Source organism: Echeneis naucrates, chromosome 15 (genome assembly GCF_900963305.1).
Source record: "Echeneis naucrates chromosome 15, fEcheNa1.1, whole genome shotgun sequence".
NCBI lineage: Eukaryota > Metazoa > Chordata > Actinopteri > Carangiformes > Echeneidae > Echeneis > Echeneis naucrates.
Window position 1 is genome coordinate 17407254 of NC_042525.1, and position 11727 is coordinate 17418980.

Consider the following 11727-nt stretch of genomic DNA (forward strand, 5'->3'; position numbering starts at 1 on the left):
TCTATCTATCTATCTATCTATCTATCTATCTATCTATCTATCTATCTATCTATCTATCTATCTATCTGCCTATTTATCTGACAGTTGGTGCAATTTATCTCTCTTCATAGATTTCAAGTTTACCAAACAAACATCACGATTCAAAAGTGCACATTATTTTGAGTGTGTCTTTTTGTCATTATTAGCATCACTCTTTTTCACACTTACAGGGTGGCACATATTCACACTTGTCAGCTGCCCAGTACAATAACAGTCTGATGTGTTGGCCTGAGCAGGCTATTTGGGCTCACAGTGCTCTCCATCCTGATTTATCGCCCCCACATCTTGTTGCTTGTCTAAAATTTAGAACATAAGGCCTAAATATTTATACACATATTTTACATCGGAGCAATATAATACATAAACCATAGAGGACATTGGAAAGTGCACACACTCGTGATTCCACACTTGCGTGAATCTTTATTGGCATGATGCATTGCATCGACCCTATGTACAACTATAGAAATATAAATGACTAGCCACACCCTAACCTCTACTACCTTTACCTAAAGTTGTGTGGGTAAGCCCAAATATCCTCCTCAACCAAACTATGAGAACCAAACTTGAATTTGGTTCTCATAAAATATAAAACATGTATACACACACACACACACACACAGTTTTTCAGTTGAAAGTTGAATTTGCCACATTTATTAAGGTTAGTGGTTTTGCATTACATCAGTACATCCAATTTCCATCCAGTCCATCATCAAGCCCTCTCTGTATGAGTTTTATTTATTTATTTTGTATCGCACTGTAGGTTGGTCGCACATTCCCACCATCCATCCTTAACCCCTCACGAGGATGAAACCCTCATTCAGAACATTTATGAGCATGTTAAGACAACATGAGAGAGAAGATCATCTGAATGAGCTCAGTGTATTTAGGGAAGTATAGAAACAGATACGGTGAAGATCTGTTTTTGTGTTTCATAAGATTTGTGTTAGACTACCACTGGATCCTTGAGTTGATTCCGCACTGGTTTCATGATGCACTTCATTTATGTCTGAACCTTGAGGGAAATGTCTCAAGGACAGATTCTTCTAAGCAATTAAAAATAATACAGTGCAAAACAACAATGACAGTTAACGTAATGTTTAAGCCAATGGAGAGGATTTATTTGTTTTGTTTTGTTTGTTTGTTGTTGTTTTTTTTGTTTTTTATTTCTTTTCTAAATAATTTCGTTTCTGACCAGTAGCAGCCACATCCCCTCAAATGGCTTCACAACCGGTCAGACAGTTGTTGGATGTGGAGGAGCCAAAGACCCTGCTGCCACTGCATGATTTGTCTGTTTAGATGTGGAAGTTGTTTTATCAGCGATGTCATCCTAATAAATATTATTTATTGTTATTTTGATTATAAATGAGTAAGAGGGGCATAATTTATATAAAAAAAAAAACAGTTTGCTGATGAAATGAGTTGACTTTTTTGTAAAAATGTAAAATGATTGGCACATTTGACTCTTTGTACAGTGATCTTCCTCAAAATGATGTGTTTTTCCCTGTTTTGTTTTTTCCTGAAAGTGAAAGTGAAACAAATAGGAGTGAAGCTGCATTCAATGATGTTTCCTCAGAGAACCTCCTTCTTCACATTTAGGTAGTTGTCTTTCACACAGTAGGAGCAGGCCATGGTTTGTACACGACCTAGTGAGGACGGCCTGCACTGCAATTTATTTAGACTCAGCTGCTAACACTTCAAATGCATCACTGAATTATCTGTTAAAACATGTTCACAACCGTAGAGGTTCTCCAGCAAAATGTTGAACGCACCAGACTTTAGCTATTAAACTGAGCATGCTTTACTGTCTTGGGTTTCTTTGCCAATTACATTGTGTCCTGATTTTACTGAATGCTATTTTAAGACTGACTGAAAGACTATTAAAACATTTGATCTAAATATGTGTAATCAGTTTGTTTTAAAGTCCAACATCACAGCTGGATGAACTTTTCAGAACTCACTGCGTTGTGAGATGATGCGGTAGGCTACATAAGCTGTGGGGAAGAGCGCAATAGGTAATTACTGTTGTCAACCACGGCGTGTCAAACACACTGCCTTCGTGCTTGTGCACAAAACCTTTGCTGCTGTTGGTGGGATTTTGTGAACAACCGTGGAGTAAGGTATACAGAGCAGAACCTTCCCCCAGCTGCAACTCATACCATCAACCCAAGACCCAACCCTGCCACTTCCACTCTGCCAGATTGTAGCCTCTGCTCAGTCAGTCTCTACGTCCAACTCCATTCTTGATTATGTGTGCAAACCAGCATGCTGACTTAACTATTTTTCTGTCTCTGCCTAACAGTCCGCTTGCTCTGTTCCTGTCCCAGTCCTCCCCAGTCACTCTTGCTCTGTTCAGCCCTGGACACTGGCTGCCTGCTCCCGCCTGCCCTGTTCAGCCCTAGACCCTACTCACCCTAGCTGTCCACATCACTACCTCACTGTTAAATAAACCTTTTCTTACCATGCCCTGTGTTTGTTCCTGAGTCCCTCAGGTAGCCCATGACATCTAGAGTTTTGTTTTACTAATGCTATTGTCACTATTAATTTGTGTAACCTATTTTCAGGTGCAGCTTTATGTCAACCTTCATTGGCTCCTCCAAGTTTTCAACTGTTTTCCAAACACACTGAAAATCTGAATCAGATTTCTTTCATTTCCTAATTTATTTTGAAGGATTTTTATTTACATCATAGCTGAATCAATTCACTGTGATGTGAAAGAGGTTTGTTTTCAGTGATGAACCCACAGACACCCCTCTCGCCTATTTCAGCTTATTTTGCTTTTTCAGCATATCCACTCTTTGGTCATATCTGAAAGTGAATCTTATGACAGCCAACAGGCAGAGATGGAGCAGGACTGGTGACACGAATAGTGCACCGACTATATCCATGTTGAATTTACTGAAATTACTTGAGGCTTCTCAGATACATACGGGGGAAAGAACTCCAGGAAACTTACAATCATCCCATCACCTTCTGACAGCTTTGAAAACTGCAGGCAGAATAAATAGTTCCTGTGGGGGATCCTGAGGGATTTGAAAAGGGACGATGTGGATGCTTCTGGAAGTGATGCTTAACCCTTTAATCCTCCCTACGCCACAAATAAAACTCAATTCATCAAATCTGTATTGATATTTCTGTGCTAAAAGCTGTCAGCAGGCTTTCCTATTCTATCCAGCAGATGGTGGCAGTGCGCCGCGAATGGGCTTTCTCTCTCGCCGTAGAAGAAGAGCCGCAGCCTCTCAGCATCAGCACCAGCGGAGACATCCCCCTCCTCTCCGTCCACTGCGGAACATCGGCCTGTTTTCCTCCCATCCCTCCTCCAGCGGCAGACACAGCTCGCCATGGACAACTCCGGCAAAGAGAAGGAGGCCATGCAGCTGATGGCTGAAGCCGACAAAAAGGTCAAAGCGTCCGGATCCTTCTTGGGAGGGATGTTCGGGTAAAAGACTGCTTTCGTTCCTCTCCTCTCTCTGCCTCTGTTTACGTCGCTCTCTCTCTCTGGTATGAAGGAGAGATTGATGCACGCAGGGCCCATCACAAGCTGGCTGGTGTTTCTGCTTTTCTTCTTGAAATTGATTGGTGTTATAACTGATCTTTTTAATTTCAATGTGCTCTGTTCTCTACATCCCTGTAACTTTCACTGTGACATTGCGTCCTTCTGAAGGATTTATTCGTTCGTCAGCTCAGATCTGGTGGGAGGGTGGGGGGGGGGGGGGGGGGGGGGGCTGTCACGGCAGCTGCTGTGGCCTTGGCCTGCAGAAAAAGCAAAATGTAAACGTGGTCCATCGTCTCCTGCTGCTGCCGCTGCGGGATGTGGCGTGATGTGAGCGGGCTGAGATGCAGCGTGAGACCGCGCAAGGGATGCATGCAGGCTGTGAGAGCAGCGCAGTCAGGACGGTGTGCAAAGAACCAGTCGGTGGTGATGAAGTGGTGCGGGGGCTGTGTGTGTGTGTGTGTGTGTGTGTGTGTGTGTCGGTTTTCTAACGGATGGGAGTGGACTGGTGGCTTTCATGTGTTTGGGATAATTACAAGTAAAATGAAAACGCTACATCAAAATTTATATGAGATAGGCCGACAGACAGACAAATAGTAAGCAGGGAAGTAATGACAGATCAATCTATAAACAAAAGGAACATTAAAGACATTTTAATCAGAAAAATGTCAATGAGCCACGAGGAAACATACATTTTAACATTACATATAAATGCAAACAACATAAACTATTTAATCAGCATCAATAGCATTTAATCCATAACATCTGATCATCTGATCCTTTTCACTCTACATGAGCAACTTGTTAGTGACAGCAGGAAATGCTGACACACTGCAGGTCTCAAACCTCAAACCTTTACTCATACCATAACAAAACTAAGACACACTATTGTGTTTTCCCCACATATTTCAAGACATTCAGCCCCCAGTTAAGATATTAACTAAATTCAGTTGGGTTCACTTTGTAGCTGCAGCTTTAAGATGTGGGATTTTACCATCCAGTTGTTGTGAGGTCAGGAAAGGGGGAGGGGGGGGGGGGGGGGGGGGGGGGTGAGAATCACCAGCCACTTAATTATCATAGTTATATCATGCCATTCCATTTACATATCCAAGCTCACCTGTTTCACTTAGTTTATGCTTTGACCTGCACTTGTATATATTCAGCACGTTTTTATTTACCCCTTTTTAATTCATAAAAACCCCCATTAATTAAGCCATTGTCACTCCTTCCTTTGTTGTTCTTATTGTTCTTAAGTCAATCCACAGTAAAGAACGTCCCTTCTAGACTGATACTGGATAAGAGGCAATACTATGCACAATCCTAGGCACAACGCAATGTATTTCATTAATTGCCGGTGTACATTTCATTAGTAGAAAGTTAGCAATTTATACTGTAATAATGACGTGTGATATATACACGGAGGTAATTGCTGGACGCTGAGTTACTTCCAGTCTCTGCACGGCATGAGCTCCATTTGCTTCAACACATACCGTAGTGCATGCTGCATTCATTGGTTGGGTTGGGTTGGGTTGAAAACTTGCCTAGTTGTTCTGATTTGCAGGCCTCAGTCAGTGGAGAGTACATTTTTCTCATTTCTCTGACAACAGATTTTTATTATCTTTGTAGCATGTTTTTCCACAGCAGGGCTTTTCACCCCTTTTCACCCCAAGACATTGGAAGCCACGTTTTTTACGTGAGGTGAAAACAAGTCCAAATGAGGAAGTCACTTTTCTTCAAATAATTTGGTATAATGGCTCGTAATTGTGAGCAATTGTCTGTGCACTTGCTGCTTGATTCAGTGCTTTCCGTGTTTTTCTTCTCCATCAAGCAGGCTCACATCAGGGGAATGATGCAAACACTGTGTGAACATGTCAACCTGTAGTCCCACGGCCTCAGATCTGACTTATAGCAGCCAATAAAAAAAAAAAAAAGTCATGAATTCATGAAATGCAGGATACTGGAAATGATTAATTGTGTCTGATCTGCTGTGTGTGTGCTTGTGTTTCTGTGTGTCATAGGGGGAACCATAAGGTGGAGGATGCCTGCGAAATGTACGCCAGAGCAGCCAACATGTTTAAGATGGCAAAGAACTGGAGTGGTAACATACACACCCACACACATGCACCGACAAACATATACAGAATGCATCCTATGAAAAAATTCATAAATAAAGACACATACATTTTTGCACACATAAACAAACTCCCACACAAACAGTCCCACCTACATGCACACTACACTAATCCATCCACATTTTAACAAGGTTATAAATGCAACGGAGCCTGCAATATTACCAGCTTTGACTAAACAGTTACAGTGGACGTGTATTGAGTACGTTTAGTGCATGGCTGCAGAAACCAGCGTGAGCTCTGTTGAGAGCAGTTGAGCCAATAATAGCGCTCCCTGAGCAGAATTTAGCTGTTTTGATGTTTCGTTTGCTGGATGTGTGTGTGTGTGTGTCAGAGACAGAGAGAGTGATAGAGGCAGACTGATTTCTGATCACAGTCACATAGGTCACCGTTTAGTCAAAGGCAGTTTTAGTGAAACAAGAAACTGAACTCTGATTAAACTACTTGTGTGTGTGCAGCTGCAGGGAATGCATTCTGTCAGGCCGCTCGGCTCCACATGCAGCTTCAGAACAAACTGGACTCTGCCACCAGCTTTGTTGATGCCGGCAACGCCTACAAGAAGGCTGACCCACAGGGTGAGTTAGCACTGCTGTCCTCTGCGTGCACGCACACACAACAGCAGGGCTGACTGAATCTCATTCAGTGCATCCTGGCTGTCAAAAGCTTTTGTTACTAAACAGCACAATGTTTTGTACATGTGTGTATCATTTAATAAACAATGATCGCAGAAGTCTTTTTTCATTTATTGGAGGTCAGTCTGATGGAGGTGTCTATTACCAGTGCTTATTTTGTTCAGGGAACTGAACTGTCGTCGATCAGGTATTGGAACAGTAATCCTGTGTGTATGTTCTGCGAGATAGAGCTCTCAGGCCTCCAGCTTGAACAAATCTAAACCATTTCACTTCAGGTGTTCCTGGCCGTATCTGTATGGGTGCAGGCACAAGTGGAACTGTGCTCCATTTGGGTTCCATTACTCTGTCTTCCCTCCATTTTACTGACCCATCAGGTTGTTGTGGCAAAGCTCTCAGTTCCTGACATTAATCTGCAACATTACACCCTGCATTATTTACTATGTTCATCCTCCTCTCAGTCATCTGTATTGTCCTATCTTGTGTTCAGATATGTGGTTTTGAAGGAATATGATGGTTTGATGTTTGGAGTCACAATTTGGTCTGTGTGCCACGCTGAATTTGAAATAGTGGAGATGGAAGTTGCTGTTGCTTTTCCACTTACTTACTTTTACTTTACTACTTTCATTTTATCAAACACTGCAACAAGAATAGAGGTGTCTGCTGAAACACTTATTTTTGTGCATAAGCTTCATTGATTGTCTATTAAGCTCTAAAGCTACAAAATGCACACAATGCTATACATGTTATATATGTATACATTATTGTATTTTACTTTATCATTATCACAAAAGGACCAAGGAAAAGTTTTCTTTCTCTGGAAAACACATTTCACCTGCATTTGCACTTACTATTCCTCAGTTATTGTTCTTTATCTGTAAATCCACCTTTAATTTGTGTAATATTGAAGCAATATGAGCCTTACAAACCAATTTATTTTTCAGTTTTTTTACTCAGGGTAAAGAACCCCAATAAATGTGTAAGGAGATGAGGATGCCATGATACTGACCCTGTGATATACATGAAGTATTGTTTCGCTAATCAACTCAAGTCTGAGACTGTTTCCATGGTGACTGGTGCTCCATCGTCCCTTCTCATCTGTGGGAGGTTTTATAAGAAGAATAATCTTTTATTGTGAATTTTATATTATCATTTATTGTCACACACTGAAGTCAATGCGCACACAATTGTATATATATATATATATATATATATATATATATATATATATATATATATATATATATATATATATATATACATATATACACACACACACACACACACACACACACACACACACACACTCACACACACACACACAGTGCCTTGCTCAAGAGCACCTTGGCAATGCCTTGTAGGTGGACTGGCGCCTCTCCATCCACTAGTCCACACTCCGCATTTCGTTGTTCGGGCTGGAGTGTGAACTGGTGACCCTCCGGTTCCTAAGCCAAGTCCCGACCCACTGAGCCTTAGCGTATTGATTTCCTTTGGACAGTTGCCTCCAAAGGAGTGGACCTCAAATGCTCATGTTTTTCTGCCATTGAACCAGGACATGCCTTTCAAATCTGAACACCGCTGTGGCTCAAATTCTGAAAAGGGGGAAGCCTCTGAATCCCTTCCTCAGTTAGAGTCAGGACCCACAGGAGGCTCTGCTGGAAGATTAAAATGGGACTTTTGCCTGCTCTAAGAAAATTGATATCTAGGTTATGTTTCAACAGCCCTCCTGTTTTGCTACAATGAGCTTTAAGTTAGCAACTTAGCACTCACAGGGGGGAGGAAGCTGAAAGAAAATGCTTTCATTTTGCTTTTTATGTCCAATTTCCATGGAATTGTAACATCCCTCCTTTACCTTCTTATCTGTCTGTTTCCAGAGGCCATCAACTGTCTAAATCAGGCTATTGACATCTACACCGACATGGTAAGCTCTGCCTCAGCCTCAGACATCGACCTGCTGTGTCTGACTGTCACTTTTATCTCTGACTAACAACCCTGTGTGTGTTTGCTTGTGGACTACAGGGTCGTTTTACCATCGCAGCCAAACATCATATCACTATAGCAGAGATTTATGAATCTGAGCTGGTTGACATTGAGAAGGTAAAGTAAGATTTTAATAAAATGTTTTTTTCATTATGAAATGTAGTTAACATTATATGTTTTGATTATGTATATTATTACACGCTTATGTATATGTGTTTTCAGGCCATTGCTCACTATGAGCAGGCAGCAGATTACTACAAGGGAGAAGAATCAAACAGGTAAATATGCAGTTTGAATTTTCAGATAAAGTCACACGAATATATAAAAATACAAACATTAATAAACATAAAGTAGCTGAATAATTATTTACTTAATTGACGATCACCAACTATTTTGACTTGAAAAGGGTAAAATGTTTGATGGTTTCAGCTTCTCTCATTACAGTAAGCTATTGAAAGGTGTCCTCTCCGAGGCTTTTGTTTCAGATATTGTATTTTATTTACAGGACCTGACAACATAGTGTGTGTGATGGCAGTGTAAGCCATCATGCTGCTATTGGAGTGACCCAATAGCAGAGTGTTTAGGCCACATGCCATGACGAGGCAAATGATCTGAACAGTCCAGCCCCTAGCTTCTACTGTGGAGCTGAGTTGCGCTAAGTTCACCTTTTGTACTATTATGAAATGCAATGGGTGACACTGTACAAAGTGCTGTTGACATTGTTACAGTGAGTCACATTGGCAGACTAATCTCTGTAACAGTATGACAGTGCATCATACAGTCAAATACTCTCTTAACTTCTGCAGTAGTGAGGATAGATATGGAAAGACTACACACTACACACTACACACACCAGCCCTGAACCATTTGTGTCTTTGTTTGCGTGATTCAGCTCAGCCAACAAATGTCTTCTGAAGGTTGGACACTACAGCGCTCAGTTGGAGCAGTATCAGAAAGCTATCGAAATCTATGAACAGGTAACAGCTAAACCCACGCAGCCAAAACGATAGCCCCAAAGTAAATGTTGCTTTGGTAAATGTATTAATGAGCTATTTGGAGCTGCTATGTCTGCAATGTTGATGCTATTTTACAGTCATTTTTGAATTTCTAGTTTGTGATGTCGTTGTGTTTGGCAATGTTTTGGTGTTTGGTAGGACACCAACACCAAAATAGAACAATGAAATGTCCATACATAATATATGTTGAAAAAGATTCAACTGTGATGTGTAATTCATCACACATCACATTTAAATCAGGGTCATCAGTCTCTGTGTGTCTTTCAGGTTGCTATGAGCACCATGGACAACCCCTTGTTGAAATACAACGCCAAAGAGTATTTCTTCAAGGCCTCACTGTGTCACTTCATAGTAGACGAGCTAAACGCCAAGGTAACAAAACATGCACACACACAAATACAGACACGCATACATACTACTCAACACAAATGCTAAAAGACTATGATTTATATACTTATTTACTGACTCACATACTCATTGGTATATTTTATTGTGTATTGGTGTTCTTGTACCCTTACATCAACTGTTAATATTAGAGAGCATGTGGAATTCAGCTGTTGTACACTTGTGGGTTATAGTTGGCCATTGAGAAGTATGAGGAGATGTTTCCAGCCTTCTCAGACTCAAGAGAGCTCAAACTGTTAAAGGTAAATTTCTTTTATTATACCAAAGGCATTAATGGGTCGTCATAAAAGCCCAGCAGTGCTTATGTACAGCTCTGCAGAGCAGTTAGGCACAACTTTGAACATGTTTTCACAAATATTTTGTAAAGGTAAACATTCAGATCATCATTAAATTCAGATTAGTATGTCATGCAAATATGATGATTCTGATTTGCAAAAATAAAATACATGTTATCATTTCACAAAAAGATGAATTCAATCAACTTCCTTGCATCTGAGTTTGCATGAACATATGAAGGACTGCATCTGCCACAGTTTTATAAATATGCTATGCTTTATATAATATTCATTGAAAGATTGCAAGGACACAACACACATGATAAATATGTCTTTTATACTTGAACTACACAATTTGCTCAGTAAAATGACAACAAGGCCAGTGTCAAATTACATGAACCACACTTCAGACGAAAAAAAAAATATATATATATATATCATAAATGACACATGCAGAGAAAGATAACTCAAGCTTAATAAGATTATAAAAGCAGCAAACAAATATTTGACAAGTAAAGTATAAGTAATCTAAAAGATGTTGGAAAAACGTGGTCCCTGGTCATAAAAAAAACTGTTTTAGGTATGATAATAATCGCCTGATGTATTTATAACTCTTTTGAAAATGTTTTTCAGTCACACATCAGCAACTTTATCTTGGTCATTTGCCTCCGGTTAGAACTTTAAACTCACATATTCACTCTTCCTTAGTGGTATTAATATGCCTTTTTACACTATTCTGTTACAGAAACTGTTAGAGGCCCACGAGGAGCAGAACAGCGAGGCATTCACAGAGGCTGTCAAGGAGTTCGACTCAGTGTCTCGCCTGGACCAGTGGTTGACCACAATGCTGCTCCGCATCAAAAAGACCATCCAGGGAGACGCTGGGGACCTAAAATAGATATATTAGGAAAGAACAGGGGAAAGGGAGGGAGATGGGGGGAATAGTGGGTGAAGAGGGTGGTAAATGATGAAAGATCAGGGAAGGGAAGGGAAGGGAAGGAGAATGATGAGTATGAAATGATGACGTTCAGGTGGGAAAAGAGAGGAAGAAAGATGTAAATGGGGGTCTATGAGAATGGGTGGGAGGGAGGGTGGGAGAGAGGCAGTTTACAGTTGTAGATATCAGTTTGCATGTGACCCCCAACACACTAAGCATCACCTTTAAACTATATTTAGACGACTCCATGTCCCTCGTCCGACAGTATTGCTATCATAACACTGAACATAAATGTATTTAAAGAGAAAGAGGGGAAATAAAAAGGTGTGTGTGCGCATGTGTGTATTTGAACGTGTGTGTGTGAATGTGTGCACTGCAGTAAGGCAAATTATACTATTTGATGGGAATGTGTGCAACTGATAACAAGATTTAAGAGATTTAAGAATATATGTTATTGCAAAGGGATACTGTTATTTATGAGATTCTTGGTATTTATTGTCAATACTGAAAATTTTATTTCTTGTTTATTATGGTGCTCAGTGTTACAATTTGTCTTAATATTTTAGGTATTGGCCCCCACTGTCTTCTCTCATCCTGTTGTCCCCTAATTACTCCCTCTTGTCATCTGTTCCTCCTGCTCATTTTCCTCTCACTCTCCTCGTCCTCTCCTCATCCCTGCATCCCGTCAAGTCAGTGAATTCACCTGTTGTGACTGGTTGGTTCTCTTTGCTTGGGCCAACTGTTGGTCAGTGCAGTTTTCCGCCATTGCTCACTCTCCCATCACTGCGTTGTTTGTGCATGTCTGTTGTCATGTTGATGTAAGTGTT

At 40.6% G+C, this 11727-nt stretch overlaps 1 protein-coding gene across 2 annotated transcripts; it reads left to right on the forward strand.

The window, feature by feature from the left end:
• Positions 1 to 3377: 3377 nt before the first annotated feature.
• Positions 3378 to 10861, forward strand: napba (N-ethylmaleimide-sensitive factor attachment protein, beta a). Of its 2 annotated transcripts, XM_029521235.1 has the most exons (10): positions 3378 to 3475; positions 5548 to 5627; positions 6117 to 6233; positions 8162 to 8208; positions 8307 to 8384; positions 8490 to 8545; positions 9160 to 9244; positions 9551 to 9655; positions 9862 to 9930; positions 10709 to 10861. In XM_029521235.1, exons 1-10 carry the CDS (start codon positions 3378 to 3380, stop codon positions 10859 to 10861), a joined length of 888 nt encoding a protein of 295 aa, XP_029377095.1. The 2 variants fall into 2 exon arrangements, with proteins under 2 accessions (XP_029377095.1, XP_029377096.1); XM_029521236.1 differs by lacking the exon at positions 6117 to 6233.
• The last annotated feature ends 866 nt before the right edge of the window (positions 10862 to 11727 follow it).

What these genes read in the sequence shown, in the direction of transcription:
- napba (XM_029521235.1), top strand. Translation starts at nt 3,378, where the DNA reads ATGGACAACTCCGGCAAAGAGAAGGAGGCCATGCAGCTGATGGCTGAA. An exon ending in AGCTGGTTGACATTGAGAAG is followed by an intron (nt 8,385 to 8,489) that starts GTAAAGTAAGAT and finishes ATGTGTTTTCAG; the next exon opens with GCCATTGCTCACTATGAGCA. An exon ending in AAGGGAGAAGAATCAAACAG is followed by an intron (nt 8,546 to 9,159) that starts GTAAATATGCAG and finishes TGCGTGATTCAG; the next exon opens with CTCAGCCAACAAATGTCTTC.